The sequence below is a fragment of the Panthera tigris genome, chromosome C1 (genome assembly GCF_018350195.1).
Source record: "Panthera tigris isolate Pti1 chromosome C1, P.tigris_Pti1_mat1.1, whole genome shotgun sequence".
NCBI classification, from domain to species: domain Eukaryota; kingdom Metazoa; phylum Chordata; class Mammalia; order Carnivora; family Felidae; genus Panthera; species Panthera tigris.
In genome coordinates, this window is record NC_056667.1 from 23,762,002 (window position 1) to 23,778,185 (window position 16,184).

At 58.8% G+C, this 16,184-nt stretch overlaps 1 protein-coding gene across 5 annotated transcripts in view; it reads right to left on the bottom strand.

Moving 5' to 3' along the window:
• The window catches only part of COL16A1 (collagen type XVI alpha 1 chain), a 49,491-nt gene that overhangs the window by 13,792 nt on the left and 19,515 nt on the right, over positions 1-16,184 (bottom strand). Inside the window, exons 35-53 of one of the 5 annotated variants that reach the window (XM_042996248.1) lie at positions 16,058-16,099; positions 15,696-15,731; positions 15,551-15,604; positions 15,311-15,379; positions 13,182-13,226; positions 13,064-13,090; positions 12,571-12,630; positions 12,338-12,385; positions 12,152-12,205; positions 8,790-8,843; positions 8,517-8,549; positions 6,480-6,596; positions 6,354-6,395; positions 6,176-6,262; positions 5,340-5,384; positions 4,405-4,449; positions 2,619-2,672; positions 1,988-2,041; positions 1,408-1,461 (exon numbers count right to left, since the gene is read on the bottom strand). In XM_042996248.1, the coding sequence (XP_042852182.1) occupies positions 1,408-1,461; positions 1,988-2,041; positions 2,619-2,672; positions 4,405-4,449; positions 5,340-5,384; positions 6,176-6,262; positions 6,354-6,395; positions 6,480-6,596; positions 8,517-8,549; positions 8,790-8,843; positions 12,152-12,205; positions 12,338-12,385; positions 12,571-12,630; positions 13,064-13,090; positions 13,182-13,226; positions 15,311-15,379; positions 15,551-15,604; positions 15,696-15,731; positions 16,058-16,099 (1,020 nt within the window). The remainder of the gene's footprint in view (positions 1-1,407; positions 1,462-1,987; positions 2,042-2,618; positions 2,673-4,404; positions 4,450-5,339; positions 5,385-6,175; positions 6,263-6,353; positions 6,396-6,479; positions 6,597-8,516; positions 8,550-8,789; positions 8,844-12,151; positions 12,206-12,337; positions 12,386-12,570; positions 12,631-13,063; positions 13,091-13,181; positions 13,227-15,310; positions 15,380-15,550; positions 15,605-15,695; positions 15,732-16,057; positions 16,100-16,184) is intronic. The other 4 variants (XM_042996249.1, XM_042996251.1, XM_042996250.1 and 1 more) reach the window with 4 other exon arrangements.

Consider the following 16,184-nt stretch of genomic DNA (forward strand, 5'->3'; position numbering starts at 1 on the left):
GGCTCATGTCAATCCAGCCAGCAACTGGCTGCCATCTTTTCTTCTCCAACATAGTTCTGATTATAACACTCTTCTTGCTCCAAAACCTTCCATGGCTCCCCTCTGTCCCACTGAATGAAGTGCCCAATTTCCACCAGTGCTGGGTTTTGAGGCATCCCGTGATCTGGCACCAACCACCCTTTCCTGCTTCACTTCCCTCTCCTTGTCTTATTTTCTGCCTTGCTTGGTCAGACCGCTGTGCTCTAAGCATACTCTATACATTCATACCCCTGGGCCTTTGCACAGCTGTCTCCTCTACCTAGAATGCCTACCATTACCCCCATCCTTTCCAGGGCCCTTAAAACCTTACCCAGGGATTAGATGGCTCCAATCTCTTTCCAACGTGCCCCCACCCAGGGCCTCCCACTGTGGGATTCTCCGGGACAGATAGCCACGTGTCTTCCCCGCCCTCAACTCTATTCAGGGCTCCGCTCAAACACCACCTCCTCAGACAGATCTCCCAATCCTCTGCCTACTGGCACCCCATACACCAGTCCAGCCCCTTGCCCTGCTCTATCTTCTCTATTGTTTTCTCATAATTTATGTGTATTGGCTTATTCACCGGTTATCTGCCTCCCTCGCTGGAATGTGAGCTCCCTGCGGTGAAGGGACACAAGTCCCTGTTTTGTTCATGGCAGCACCCTCACAGCAGAGCCTAGCACCCAGGAGGCCCATGAGAAATGTCCGTTATTGCATAAATGCACGTGGGGTTTGCTGTATCCCACCGGGGCCCGATGTGTGAACAGAAGACAAGACTAAGGTTTGGCAGGTTGGCCACAAACAGACTTGGGTTCCAGTCCAGGCTCTGCCCTAACTCCCTAACTAGCTGCAGCATGCTGGGTGAGCCATGCCACTTCCTGAGCCTCAGGGATAACCTCACGGATGTGATGTCCTCGCCTGATAACAGCCCCAGCTCCTGCCCTCACCCAGGCTGGGAAGGGTCGCTCAGGGCTTGTGGGGTCAGGCTAGGCTCCACGCTGGATCTAGGGTTCCAGGCCTGCCTCTCCCCAGGCTGTCCTGCCCGCCTGCCTGCCTTTGCGGGGCGGGGCGGGGTGGGGGGGAAGGAGATTCTCCTGCCCACCGACTCCAGGCTCCCTGCCCCTTCCTTGGCAGCTGGGGCCAGCCAGCCCCCAGCCCGTCTCCGCGAAACCTGCTGGGATCGTCCTTCCAGCCTCCCCTCCGCCTCCGCAGCAACCAGCCTGCGCTGCCTGCTTGAGCTGCAGCTGGAGGGACTCAGGGGGGCAGGGAAGCAGGGGTCCTGCCTCCCCCTTCACAGGCTGCTGGGAAAGTCTCCTCCGGGTGGAGGTGGAGGCGGGGCAGGGACTGCTCCCTTTGGATCCCTTCCTCCTGCCCTGAGCTGAGACTCACCGATTCTCCTTTCTCTCCCGGGGGCCCGACGTAGCCCCGCTCCCCCTTGATGCCCTGACAAGCAAGCAGAGAGAGAGCTGAATTAGCCCTGTGGCCCGCCCATCATGGCGCTAATGCGAGGGGTGGAGACTGCAGCTGGCACAGGCTGGCACTTACAGGCAGATGGCACCAATGATGACGGCAGGGGGAGGAGGAGGGGGGCTGCTTCCCACCCGCCGCTGTGGCCCCCAGTGGAAAGCGGGACCCGCCCACCCAGCAGCCTCCTGCATGGGTTTGGCCTCCCCAGCTCTCCTGCCCCACCCCCCGCCCCCCCCAGGGGCAGATCTCAGGGCTGGGGTCTGTGTGCTCTGAGAATCTGGCCTTCTGTGTGCGACGGCTGCAGCAGACTCGCAAAGTGGAGGGGCAGGGCCAAGCTGCACTACCAAAGGGACTTTGGGGACCTCTGCAGGGACAGCCTGGCAGGGGGACAGGCTGGTATGCTTGGAAGGGAGGGAGCTGCTGGGGGATGCCCCAGCCTGGTCCTGTCCTGACCACCATCCCCAGGCTCTGCTACCTCTAGAGCCAGCATCCCCTTACTCACAGGCAGTCCTGGGGGGCCCATGGCACCTGGGTAACCAGGCTGCCCTGGAGGACCCTACAAAGAAAGGTAGACATTATGAACCCCTCCCCGGGCAAAAAGCGTAGCCGCAGCCGGGATGCCTGATCTGCCGATTCGGGAGGCACACACACCCACCCCAGGACAGCCACCACCTCGGACCAGTTCCCAAAGGCCCAGGTTTCTTTGGTCGAGACCGCCACTGCAAGGCTGGGGCTGGATGACAGGTGCCAGCCTGGCCAGGACCCTGGGAGCTGAGGCAGAGGAAAAGGCCCAGAGAAGGGAGGATGAGGACAGGGTGGTGGGGGGGAGGGGGGGAGTAGGGTGTGGAAGGAGCAGCTAAATGCTGCAGGAGGAGGGAGGGAGAAGAGCCCCCAGGATGCTGCTAGAAGCCAGGGGGCAAGTCTGTTTGCCCCTTCCGGGGGGAGTCAAGGTACATGGAGATCAGCCTCCTTTGATCCTGGGGTGGGGGGTGTGAAAACCCCCCAATCTGAGGGATCAGGGGCAGAGAGTTTCAAAAGGAGCCCCCTCCCATCTTCCACTCATCCCTGGGGGCCCAACTTCTGTCTCCCCAGGGTTCCTGATCCGTCTCCTTCCCCTGCCAGCCCCCTCTTACCGGTTCCCCCTTCTCTCCTGTCAGGCCCCTGAGGCCTCGCTCTCCTTGAAGACCCTTGGGGAGAAAAATCATGAGAACCTACAGGGGAGGGCGGTCCCCACCCAGCCCCCGACTCCTTCTCCTTGCCCTGCAGCCTTCTGTCCCCGGTCCGGGCAGAGTTGGGCTTTCCTGATGCCCTTCCTAGGGTCCCTGGCAAGGTGACCATGGGGTGTACCCCAGAAGGGTAATTGTGAGATGTGTAAACTCCCACCTAGGGGTGCCTCTCAAGAGCATACCCCCAAGACAGGTAACTACAGAGATATGCCCCCCCCCAGGTAGGTGACCCTCAGAGGGTACCTGTCAGGCAGGTGACTGTCATCGGTGTGCCCTATTTTGGTAACTGGCTGGGGTGTACCTTTAGGAGGCTGACACGTGTGTGCTCCCCGTGAGGGGCAGCTGTCAGGAGTGGCGTTCCTCTGCCAAAATGTATCACTGCATGCCCAACACTTACCTGTACGCCCCCCAGCCCCCGCCCCAAATCACCTTCTTTGAGGGGTACAGGGGAGAGGCACGGGAAGGCCCCCCGAGCACACTGCTCCCTCCAGAGCAGTCCCTGTCACTTTTTAGGGTGGAAAGGGATGTCACTTTCAGTCAAAGCCAGAGCCCCCACCCCGACCCTTGTGGGTTCGCCACAGCATTAAGGGGCTGCGTCTGCCCCTTCTCCCTCACGCCCTCGAGAGACGGTGCCCAAACCTTTCCACAACACAAGACAGATGGCTAGACGGACAGATGGCCCCTTCACCCAAGCAAGCAGAAACAGACAAGGTCCGGCCAGGATGAGGACATGGGGACAGATGGAGCTGTGACAGGAGGGGCCCCGCTCCCTGAGCCTCCATCACCAGGCCTGGGAGGAGAGGAGCCAGGCCCCAGGAACACCAAATCTGACAAACAGGAGGTTAGTTTCCGTGACCCAGGAGGGAGCAACAGTGACGATGGGGACGATTTAAACACACTCGTGACGATGACGGAGGCAGGGCAATTAACGACACCTGGCGGGAGGGGCAGGCCAACGCACCGGGCACAGAGGGGCAGGGCCCCACGACACCCAGAAACCCAACCGGCTGGCGTCACCTGCCCAGCCTTGGAGCAGACCGGCCCGGAGCCAAGGGAGAGGAAAGGAAGAGGAGGAAGCTGAGAGTTTCCTCTAGGACGCTGGGCGAGGTGCGAGCGTGGCTGCCTTCGGATCCCCGGGGCGCCTCTGGACGGCCCTGCCAAGCAGCGGGGTGGCAACCTGTGCCAGCCTGCGATGTGAAGCCCTAAAGCTTTGGCATCTCTGCCGGGCTCTGTGCCAGGCGCCTGGCAGGGCCCCAAGAACTACTTCCAGCAAATCTTCAGCCAACAGCAAAGGTGGGAGAAGCAGGAGGCAGAAGTGGGAAGGGAGGCGTAAAGAGGCCCCTGGAGGCACCGGCTTCAAATAAGAAGGTAAAGCAGGCCTGGGGGTGGGGGGTGGGGGGGCAGTGACGTGGGACTAAGGGAGAGAAAACGGAGACTGCAGGGGAGGCGGGTGGAAGAGAGAAGATGAAAGAAAGCAGGAGCAGGGGGAGAAGGGAAGAGGGAAAGGAGTCAGAGACTTGGGAGGATGTCCAAGCCGCTGGGACCTCGGGGGGAACCTGTGTCGTTATGTGCCTGCAGGGGACGGAGACAAACATGGAGGAGGGGCAAGGGCTCAACAGGAAGGGACACAAGCAAAAGCCACAGAGACCTGGCTGGCGGGGGAAGGGGAGGTCGAGCAGCGCTAGGTTCTTACAGGCAATCCGGGGGAGCCAACAGCACCAGGAAAACCTGGGGGGCCCTGGTGGGAGAAACAGGCAGGTCACAACTCACAAGCACGGTAACCCTGGACATAGTCGGGGGCAGGGGGTCATGAGGAGAGGAGGTCACAGGAATATTTCCAAGGCAGCTGGAAAAGAGACTCAGTGAAGGCAGCCGCTCCTCCCCTCGGCTCCAGGAAGAATGGCTCCGCCATCGGCAGAGATGAGAAACAGCCCCCAGAGTCCCCCCGAGTCTAGCTGGACACCCTTGCTGGAGAGCAAGCCCATCATGCCTTCCACCTGACCTCCATAGGCCCCCGGCTGGGTGGCTCCCTGGTTCTAAGGTGGCTCCCACCAGCCACTTGTTCTCCAAAGAAAGCATTTTCAGTTCTTCCAGACTTTTCCTGGTCACTTCTATTTTCCTGCCATAGCGACACCAGACATCCCTGGTCTGGCCTTCGTAGACCTGTCCTAGAGATGGCCCCACAGAGCAATGCAGCGATGCTGGCCCCTGTAGTGACCGGTGTCACGGAGGCATGAAGAGATCTGGCCAGGTTGCCATATACTTTCCTGGCAGCCGAGACCAGGAGCCAGAAGCCTAGGCCTTCCTGCCAGGGCAGCCTGGGTCTGTGGTGCAGGACACTGCGGGGACGGGGACAGGGAGACAAGAGTGTGCCCTTGAGGGCCTCCCCTAAGCAGGACACAGCCAAAGTGGGACGGAGCAGGCCAGTTCCAGGGGATTCGATGGTGGTGGGGGGGGGCGGCACAGTCCCCACAGATGCTCTGATGAGGGAAAGGAGTGGGCAGCAGAATCCCCCTCTTTCTGCCCTGCCCAGTCCAGTTTCCTGGATACAAGGCAGTAGAATGGTGTCTGGGCGTTGTGACCCCTTTGAGAGCTTCTCAAGTGGGCCAGGAAACCACGGATACTTACAATAGGGCCTGGAGGACCCGGGGAGCCCCTCATGCCAGGCGGACCCTGCAAAGGAAGCCAAGGGAAATGGATGGAGAGGCCCGGGCCCCACAGAGCCCCAGGGTCTCTGCAGCCTTCCTCCCAGCTCACCACGGCCAGAGTCAACAGAGGCTGGTAGATTTCAAAGTGGGCCCATTCAGCTGACGTTAAACCTTTCGTTCAGTTCATTCAATCATCCAACAAACACTTATTGAGCAGCTATTATGTCCCAGGCACTAGTCCAGGTGCTGGGGACACAGCAATAAAAGGAACATAAAAATCCCTGCCTTGTGGCACTGACAACTCCAGGGGAGAGGTAGGCAAGAACAAATAGAACAGGGGCTGACTCGTGCTCAGTGGATACGTGTGGACTGTTCCTAAACGAATGAAATACACGGTATTCCGAGGGTGACACGCGCACTGCATGAAGGGGACTAGGGTTTCTAGGGACGGTGTGGGGCATGGTCAGCTTTTTGAGAGGGTGGTCAGGGAAGGTCTCCCTGCGAAAGTGATAGTTGAGCAGAGGGGGTCGGGGGGGGGGGAAGGGACGAGCCCTGGAGAAGAGCTGCGGGCACAGGAAGCGGCTGGCAGGGGCGGAAGGGTGTCCTACGGGCCAAGAGCAGCCAGTGTGCCACCAGGGCCAGGGGCTCAGAGCTGCAAGAGGCACCGGATGACCTGACGCTGAGACCCCTGAAGGATCCACCGGAGGGCCCAGGAGGACATCTGGCAGGAATGAAACTGCCCCTAGGAACTGAGGGCCACTTACATGGAGACGCCAGCCCCCTTGGGGCCCTGCCCAGATGAGGGCCTGGTCCTACCTCTTCTCCTCTCTGGCCGGGCAGTCCTGGAGGACCGGGCAGGCCAGGACTTCCAGCACAGCCAGGATCCCCCTCGCCGTTGTCTCCCTGGAGTGGGATGGGGACGGTGAGCTGAGCGGCCAGGGCCCTCCCTGTGGGGCCCGGGGCCCGGGCAGGAAGCGGGCACGGGTGCACTCACCCGGGCCTCCTCGGCTCTGGGGCGCTCCCGCTCTGTGAAGCACTGAGGACAACAGGAAACCCTCCGTCAGGTGAGGTGGCCGGGCGCTCTCCCCTCACCAGGCCGCCCCTGAACCCGGCCTCCTACCCGGGCACAGCTGTCCAGGCCTGGCACGCCGGGAATGCCCTGGTCTCCCTTCTCCCCTTTTTCCAGGAGCGCCACCGGGTGGGCCGTCCGCCCCTGGACACAGTCCCCGCAGAGGCTCTGACAAGAGAGAGGAGAGGGCAGTGGGGCGTGGGTCCCAGAAGGCCAGGGCGGGCCGAACGGGGGAACCCCACCCTGAACTCAGCCAAGGCACCCTGCCCGGCAGTCGTCCCCCCACCCCCCCGCCCCGCCCACACTCTCTCTTTCCCCAGCCACATCCCTGTGGCGGCTGTGTTCCATCCTCAGGGGACCCAATCCCAACACTGGCTTTGAGTTTTCTCCAGGAAGCAGCTCTGTGGGGCCAAGCCAAAGCCACTTTCCAGACAGGCGTGTGGGAGGAGGCGGAGGGGCCCGCAGAGGGACCATCTGTCCCGGCTGTTCCTGCAACCTGCACCCACTGTGAGGACACGCCGTGAGGATTCAGGCTGAAAAGGCCGGCCCCAAACACCAGCCTCTCTGCCCAAGGGAGCAAAGGAGCGGCTGCAGGAGCCAGGCCCTCTGCAGACGCCCCGCGGGATGGGGTCTGCCCTCCTGCCCCAGCAGATCCCGACTGGCACGGGCTCCCCAGTTCGCCCACCCCTGGGGGGGGTGTCCCTGGACCCGTCGTCAGGAGCCCCCCGCTCCACCTTCACTGTTCGCTGCAAAGCCCAGGGATAATGGTTGTCACTGACTCAGCGCCCGTGATGCCAGCCATCGAAATAGGCCTGTGCACATTATCACATTCAACCCTGACAGTGCAATGAGGCAGGTAATCTTATAAGCATTCCGGAGATGAGGAAGCCGACGCTCAAAGAGACAGTGTGACTTGTCTCAGGTAAGTGGGAGCCTGTACTGGGCACTGCTGTGCTGAGGCCAGAGCTGGCACTCTGTCCACGGGCCCGGGTTTCCTCCGGGGTGGCATCTGAGCACCTTCTCCAGACCACACGCGGTTCCGGTTTGGGGTCCTCCACAGAGCACGTTGACTAAGAAGCCGTCAGGTGACATGTTACACAGAGTCGTGCAATCACTTGCCCGGGGGCAGGACTCGGGGGAACCCTGGGCTTGCCAGGAGCCTAAGGGAGAAGAACTGGGGTTTCGGTGCCACACTCCGCTGTGATCAACCTATAGCTGCTGTCAGGAGGTTAACCTGAGTTAACCTGTCAGGAGGTTAACTGCAAGCTGCTTCTGGAGACATCTGCTGTCCAGAGCAAGGGCCGGCCAGGCAGTCCTCATGCTGTGGTCTGACCAGGACCCACGGGGGGAAGTGGGAGGTCCAGGGCACTGGGTAGTCAGTGCTAGAAGGGAGGGGCCCCAGAAGTTGCTGGGCTGGAGGAGAAAAGAGACCAGCCCTCATCTCCGAAGGTGACTAAGCGAGGGAGGCCCGCGTCACCCTTGGTCCAGCCCAGCTTGGGAGGCCAGGCCAGAGCCCCCAGTGAGATCTTGATGGCCTGGCACAGGCCAACCCTGCCAAGACCCCAAGTCCCCTCTCTTGTGCCACTGGAATTGTTCCTGAAATCCCATCACCTCCCTGAATTCTTTCTGCATTGACCAGAGGACAGCTGAAGCCTTCTTCCAGGCCCTCAACCCAGTCCCATCCAAACATATGCGACCTTTGCAGCTCGCTGCCTGATGACCCTTATAACTGCACTTGCACCCTCCTGCTGTGCTCTAGAAGCTGCTGGACCCTGCCCCGGTATGACCAGGGTGGCACAGGGCCTCACTGGTGGCTCCTGTGGGCAGGCTTTGGGGCAGGAACTACCCACAACATCCCTCACGTGGGTACCTTCGTGGGATTCCTTCATGCACTCATCCAGCAAATAAAATGGAGGGTCTGGCAGCAGCCAGGCGCCGTGCTAGGCCCTCGGAGACGGGTGCTTGGAATGCACATTCCCTACAAACAGCTCCGTCTGTAGCTCCCCTGTGCTGTGCTGAGACTTCCTACGATAATCCCCTCAGGAGACTTCCCTGCCAATTCCTACCCCTCCCCGCCTACCCTCTTACCTTAAGGAGGTGCTGTTCAATTGGTAAGGATCCCTGCAAGAGAGGAGACAGGAGGGCTCCAGGGCTCAGGCAGGTGTGGGGAAGGGGGATGGACACTTATGGGATCAGGTAGAACCTTGGGAAGCCCCGTACCACCCCGGCTTCTCCCTGCCTTGCACAAGGGAGAGAAGAGGGTCCCCCTGCATCTAAGGGAGCTGGCATGACAAGTCAGCCCCAGGAGGGGCAGGGAAGGGCAGGGAGGGGGCTGCCCAGTGACGCCTGGCTGGTACCTACCAGTTCGGCCGTTAGCCCAGGCTGTCCGGGCAAACCGGTGTTTCCAGGCACTCCCTGCAGCCAAGAAGAGACACGAGTGAGCGGGCTCTTCTTTTGAGCCCGAAGGCCACCCTGCTTCGTGACCGCCACCCCCACTGCCTCTTCTCTTCCTGCAGAACCGGGGGCCTGGCTGGCATAAGGCTGGCACCCATTCTTAGCTCAAAACCTCCAGACTGTTTGCAGGGAGAGCCGAGGAGGCCCAGAAGGGTGACCCCCAAAACCAGTCCGATGGGAGTTTTTCCTACATGTTAGAGGGGCATCAGAAATCAGGCAAAGGGGCTTCTGCACAGTAAGTAACGACGTTTCTTTCTTTCTTGCACACGTGTCCTCTGTATTCTCTTTAATCACGGTCTTCCTGGCCAGCTAGGTGCTATCACCTCCAACTTGAAACCAGAGCAGCGAATTCAGAGAGGGCAAGTAACTTGCCAAAGGCCACAAGACGAGCAAAATGCAGAGGTGAGGCTCAGAGTCAGGACCACTGGCCTCAACCCCTCCCTTAACCGTGATTCCAGCACCTTCCTCAAAAGACATTCCCTGGAACACAGCAAGGTGGAGGCTCGGGAGCCAGTTGGTGTGAACCCCAACTACCTGGGTAATTTCTGGAGGGCTACTTGGAAGAAAGAAATCTCTGTGCCTCAGTTTCCTTATCTGTGACACAGGGACAGTTTATGGTGAGGCATAAAGAAGCTCACACAAGAGGTTTGCCGCCCAGACTCCCTGTCGCCCCTGCAGGCTCGCGGTGCACATTTGCATATTAAATACCCCGTGGAGGCCAGGAGAATGTTCCCTTTTCAATCCCCAGTGCCCGGCACAGAGGAGGCATGCATTAAATACGTGTCGAGTGAACGCACTGCTGCTCGCCCTGCTCTCCCCACACCGGGATTTCCTTGGCCCGTCCTGAGAGCTGGCCTGTCTTCAAGTCCCGGCTTCCGGTGACAGAATGCACCGCCTTCCCCGGCGAGCCCGCCCTATTTCAGCCCAGGCTCTAGCGAGGCCCGAGGCAGACTGGGGTCGGCCTACCTCCGGCAACCCCTGTGCCACTCGTTCTGCTTCCTGAGTGAGTTACCAGGGTCATGTGCTTAGGACAGGGCCTGGCGCGGGGAAAACACCTCGAACCCATTCGTGATCATTATGCACCTAAATCATTCACCCCTGCTCCCCTCCCCACTGCCCGTGTGTTACTTCAAGCCGGATACTTGGTGATTTTCTTTCCTTGCCCTCCTGGAACCAAATGTCCCACCTGTTGTCCTAGTGTTAGAAGCCAGAAGCTATGCACTCACTAGCTACTAACTGTATGGCCTCGGGCACATTGCTTGACCTCCCTGCCTCAGTTTCCCCCGCTGGGAAACGGATGGGGATTACGTGGGATTACATTACTTGGGCAAATACATGCTGTCTATCTCTGGGCCTGCTTCTGAGCCTGAAGACAGGAGCTGCCGGGCCTCCCTTCCCTGAAAGGGCTGCAGGGCCAACCTGGCCAGGAAGACTTGCACCTTGCCTGGCACGGGGCAGGTGCCTATTAGTGGCAGCTTGGCTTGGTCTACGGCACTGGCACCAGACGAGGACTCCAGTGCCTGGGACCAGACTCTGCAGTCACTCTTTCTGCCTTGTTCCCCCAGCGTGGCTTGGCAGGGTTCACACTCCATCAGCGTGTTAATGGGTCACTTTGAAATGACTCTCATGCTTCCCCAAGCAAACTGCAAAAGACCCCTGCAGACAGATTCCTGTCTCCTGGTGGTGCGGCAGGATGCTGGGACACTTGGCAAATGTGTGGCTGGCCCATGGGGGACTGAGAGTTGGCTCTGGTGCTGAGCTCTTGATGAGACAGAGAAAATTGGATCCCGGCAGAGACTCCCATCAGCCATGGGGACTCACCAGAACAGATTCTCACCCCAGGGTGGCAGCGGGGGATGTATAAAATCTCCAGGGCAGGGGGAGTCGTTTGTAAGAAGCTTCCATGGGATTCTGCTCTGCTTCCTCAGGAGCTGGGGGCCAGACCAGCAGAAGCCTAGGACTTTCAGGAAATGTGACCTGGTGTGCAAACCCTTGGGGAACCGTCCTGCGGGGCAGCGGCAGGGGGAAGCAAATGTTCTGTCCTGGGAAGCCCTGTCCAGTGCGGCCGGTTCCTAGCTGGATGACCTCAGACAAGATATTTCACCTCTTGGAACCTGTTTGCCTCGCTGTGACTTGGGGATAACACCACCTGCCTGTTGGAGTTGATGTAAGACTCAAACGAACGAGAGTACGGACATAAAATAATAATAGAAGTCATGGTCCTAATGATGGCTAATGCCTTCTAAGCATTTACTATGTGCTAGGACATATGGTCCCACACATTTCGCGTGCATTAACTTGCTTCACATTCACAAAAGCCCCATGAGGTACTTGCTGTAATTATCTCCACTTAACAGATGAAGGAACCGAGACACAGAGAGGGTAAGGAATTTGCCCAGCATCACACCACAACTAGCACAGAGCAGGGCTGGCTTTCAAGGTCAGGTTCATTGGCTCTGGAATGCACGCTCTCATCACAGTGCCACACGGATCTCCACTCCCACTGCTCTCCCCTCACTGTCTCTGGCCTCCACGCGATTGTCAGGCACAGTCCCGCCTCCGAGCCTTTGCACCTGCTGCTCTCCGCTGTCAGGAACACTCTCCCTCGCTCATTTCCGCTCAGTCTGGATGCCTTCCAACACGCCTCTCCAACATCTTCCTTGCCCTCCTCCCATTTTCTGACCCCACTCCCTGCTTTATCTTTCTCCTTAGCACACACCGCTTTTTAACATGCTATGTTGTGCTTTATTTTTATCTTGCTTACTGTCTGTGTCTCTTACTAGAATGCACACTCTAAAAGGGGAGGGGTTTTTATTTTTGCCCACTGCTGTAGCACCAGCACCTAAAATAGTGTCTGGAAAACAGCAGAGGTGCAAAAAAGATTTGTTGCATGAATGAATGTTGGACACCGTTCCAAAACAGGGGAGCTTCACACGGTGTACGGAACTATTTGACCCAGATCCTGGGTTCCTGACAGCTGACCAAGGCCTGAGGTTGGCCCGGGTGTCCATAGGGTGTCTGGGCCAGCACACAGCAGGGTATTCCCTGCTCAAGGAAGGTCCAGGACTGCCCACAGCCCGTGCTAAGGGCTCAGAGCCTCACCCCCACCCCCCACCCCATGCTGCACTGGGAAACAGGAACACAGGAGCGAGGATGGCACACGTCGGTGTTGGGCGGAGATGCGGCCCACTCAGGGGCCCACACAGACCCCGAGCCCTGCCACCCTGCCACCGCGCCTCCCAAACTCCCATTCTCTTCTCCCCCTTTACCTGCAGCCCCGGCATTCCAGGGGGTCCAGGGGGTCCAGGAACACCCGGGGGACCCTGAGGGAGAGGAGAAGCAATCAGACCCAAAAGAAAGCTCTGCCCCACCGCTGGGGGCAGCGGCATCAGGGTGGGCAAGCCACAGGGCGCTGGCGGACAAGTGGAGACACAGAGGAGACAAGCGACACACACCTGCGGGCCCGGCTGCCAGGAGCTGCCCATCCAAAGTCCCGGAGCACCCTGGGTGGGAGTGGGGGTCGCAAAAGAAGGGAGAGGTTATAGGCAACGTTCACACCAAGCGCAGGGCTGCATGGGGAGGCAGCTGGCTGGGGCGCAAAGCCCTGCGGGGCCCTCGCATGTTGAGCCAACACAGGAAGCCAGGCCTCTCCCCCCCGGCCGGGGGGAGAGCTCTCAGCACCACTTACCGGCATGCCAGAGAAGACGGGGTCCCCTCGAGAAGGGCAGGAGCACTCCCCTGGCTCGCCCTGAAAAGATAAGAGCCTTTGTCAAAGGGGGGCAAGGATGGGGGACCTTTTGGAAACCAACATCCGGGAGGCAGCACAGGCTCTAAGATGGAGAGGCCAGGGTTTAAATCCAGAATCTGCCTCTTACGACTGTGCCCTTGGGCACCCTGTTCAACCTCTCAAGCCTCAGTCTCCTCATCTGTAAAATGGGCAGCATAGCACCAAACGCATAGGCCATCAGGAGGATGGAATGGATGAACCCATACAGAGTTCCTGCCCCACGGAAAGCACTCAGCCCTCAAGTTCTAAGCGCTACTGTTATTCCTGTTGGAATAGCAGCAAGGAGGCCAGAATGACTCCTCCAGTGTGCATACATTCCCCCGGGGGTGAGGGGGTGGGGCTATAGGGGTTGTTTATTTCTCCACGGTATTGGCCACAGGGCCTGGGGACTTACCTTCTCTCCCTGAGGTCCCTTTTCACCCTGCAGGGAAGAAACACAGTGAGGTGAGTAGATAGGGGTGTGGAGGCGAGACCTGCTGGGGCTTCCTGCCGCCCTGAGGCACTGTACTCACTGGAATCCCTCTGGCTCCTGGAAGTCCTTGCTGCCCATCAGGGCCCTGAGGGGAGAGAGCCCATGGTCAGTGGCGAGCCAGGACAGCAGCCGGCCATGTGGCCCACCGGCAGGGGAGGGCAATGGGACAAGCAGAAGCCTGCACCCCAGTGCCTGTGTCCTAGAGGAGGGGACTCTGGCGTAGGAGACAAGGAGAGAAAGAAGGAGAAAGACTGGCATTTCCTGAGCACCTTCGGGGGGTCAGACACGGGGCCCAGCACCGGTCGGGGAACAGAGTGCGATCCCCACTCCCATCCCTGCAGGACGGTACCGTTCTGTTTTCCAGGTGAGAAAACTGAGGTTTAAAGAAACTTTGTAATAGACCCACCCAGAATCACTGCACCCAGCTATATGCGGCCCAAAGTCCCTGCTGACGCCCTCTCTCTCCCCCTTTAGTGCTCGCCACACGTTCCATCACCAAGGTCATCTCAGATGACTTAGCAGGAGATGGGAATTTCTGCCCTTAGTTTATCACCAAGGATTTGAAGACTCTGAAAGGCTGTCACTGGCCTAAGGTCACACAACTTGCACGGTGTGTGGGGCTGGGACGGGGGGGGCCTCCCGGCTGGGGTTCAGCCCGAGGGAAGAAGATCTGGAGAAGTCTGCCTGGCTGTTCAGGGGCATTCTGATGGCTGCCTTCCTGTGGGACATGCCACCTTCACACACGGGACTCGCAACTCCACGAGAATCGGGACTGCCTTCACTTTCACCTCCGCCTTTACCCAGGGGCTCCCTGGAACAGCCAGGGACCCTGTGTCTGGGCGACACAGACTGGTTGCACGGATGTGGGCGAGTCCCTGGCCCCTCTGGGCTTCAGGGCACCCTCAAGAGGACCCCATCAGTGATATTGCCAAACCGGAACTGGAATTTCTCTGGGGATCCATAAACATAGAAGAGATATCTTTCACTGGGCTGTTTTCAACATTCCCAGAGACCCAAGAGAAATTACACATTTGCCCACGACCTGGCATGGCACAGCCTGGCTGAAAGGTAGCACTGCTTTGATTTAGGCTAGAATTATACCATCTCGTAAAATTCTAGTGGGTTCACGTGGAGTAGACGCTGACTATTATACAGGTATTTGATGAATGAAAATAAGGAAAGGCATTTATTATTACTTAATCTGTGCAATTTGTTCAATAGGCACATCTTTTAAAACATGGGAATGAGGGGCGCCTGGGTGGCTCAGTCAGTTAAGCGTCCGACTTCGGCTCAGGTCGTGATCTCATGGTTCGTGAGTTCGAGCCCCGCGTGGGGCTCTGGGCTGACAGCTCGGAGCCTGGATCCTGCCTCGAATTCTGTGTCTCCCTCTTTCTCTGCCCCTCCCCTGCTCACACTCTGTCTCTCTCTCTCTCTCTCAGAAATAAATAAGCATTAAAAAAATAAATAAATAAAACATGGGAATCCTGGGTGGGACAGAAATAAAGAGAGGTCTTTGAGGGTAATGAGGTTGGTCTAGACAGATCTGTGCTGGCCAGTATGGTAGCCAATAGCCACATGTGCTTATTTAAAATTTAAATGAATTGAAATGAAATGAAATGTAAAATTTAACTCTTCGGTCACACTAGCCACATTTCGAGCACTTGAAAACCACGTGGCTACCGGCTACCCTCTCAGGCAGTGCAGAATAGAACATTTCTATCATTGTGGACAGCTCAGTGGGGCAGCACCCATTTAGATGAGCCCCCAAGGACCAGGCTTTGAAGTGGGGTGGGTGAGTTAACATATGGGCTTTGAGTCAGACAGACCTGGGTTCAAGTCCTGACTCTGCCTGCTCATTCTCTGGCCTTCCGGGGGACAATGATAGCCAGTCCCTCATAGGGCTGTTGTGAGGTTTAAGTGAATCTCTCTTGCTTTAGAGCTCAGCACAAGGCCTCAGCGCAGTCACTGCTCCAGAAATGGTGGTGATCAGTGATGTCATTCAGGTGCCCTCCCCTCTAGACAGTGTGGTTTTCCTTCTCGGAGGCTGGGCCTCTCTCCTCCCCTTCCCCACGCTGTGGGGCCCGGTCAGTCAGCCCTGTGCCCTCTTCCCAGCAGCACCAGCCCGGCCCCAACAGGGCCTCCAGCACAGAGCACAGACAGGACCCTTACCCGAGGCCCAGAGACACTGGCACCAGGGGGCCCCATCGGCCCGGCAGCTCCTTTCAGCCCTGGAGACCCCTGCAGAAGAGAGAGCACAGAGGCTAACAGCGGCAATCGGGCAGGTGAGACGCATCAGACCAGGTGTTGGGTGGCCCACCGTTGGGCATCACTCACTCCCATGTCCCCGTCCCCCCTGCCAGGGCACTCAGAAGCACCACAGGTCTAGCGCCCTACGAAGCAGAGGCTCACCTTGGCACCTTTCTCTCCGGTGGGGCCAGGTGGTCCCCGAGGTCCCGGAAGCCCCTGCAGACAGAGGGAAGCACAGTTCCTTAACCCCTGGCCCGAAGTGGCCCCTTTCCCCGGCCAGACTCCTCTAGGCCAAAAGCAGACGTACCTGAATGCCAGGCAAACCCTGGACTCCAGGTTCCCCCTGCAATTTAGAAAAGACAGACTGGGCCACTGGCCCTTCCCCACTGGCAGACCTGGTCTGGGGTGGGGTATCTGCCAGCCCAAATTCAAGAGAGCTCCCCGGCAAGACTGTGAGGGTCAGAGAGGCGGGGGTCAAAGCCAAGGTCCCCCGCAGGAGTGATGACAGGCCAGGGCTACAGCCCAGTTCTTCTTCCCAAAGCTGTGCCCTTGAGCACTGGAGGCCAGGCAGAGCCTCATAGTTTGGGGGACAGATAGGAGTGGGCAGATGGTTAATAGAAGTGTTGGGAGGCTGGGGGCAGGCAGGCCAAGGGAAGGCTAGAGACTCACCTGCGGCCCCTGGATTCCCCTTCCCGGGGGTCCAGGCTCTCCCTGAAGAGACAAGGACAAACCCTGGCTTGGGATTCCCCACTCACCGAATAGCCTCTTCCCCAGCCTCTTCTCCTTTACCCCCGCA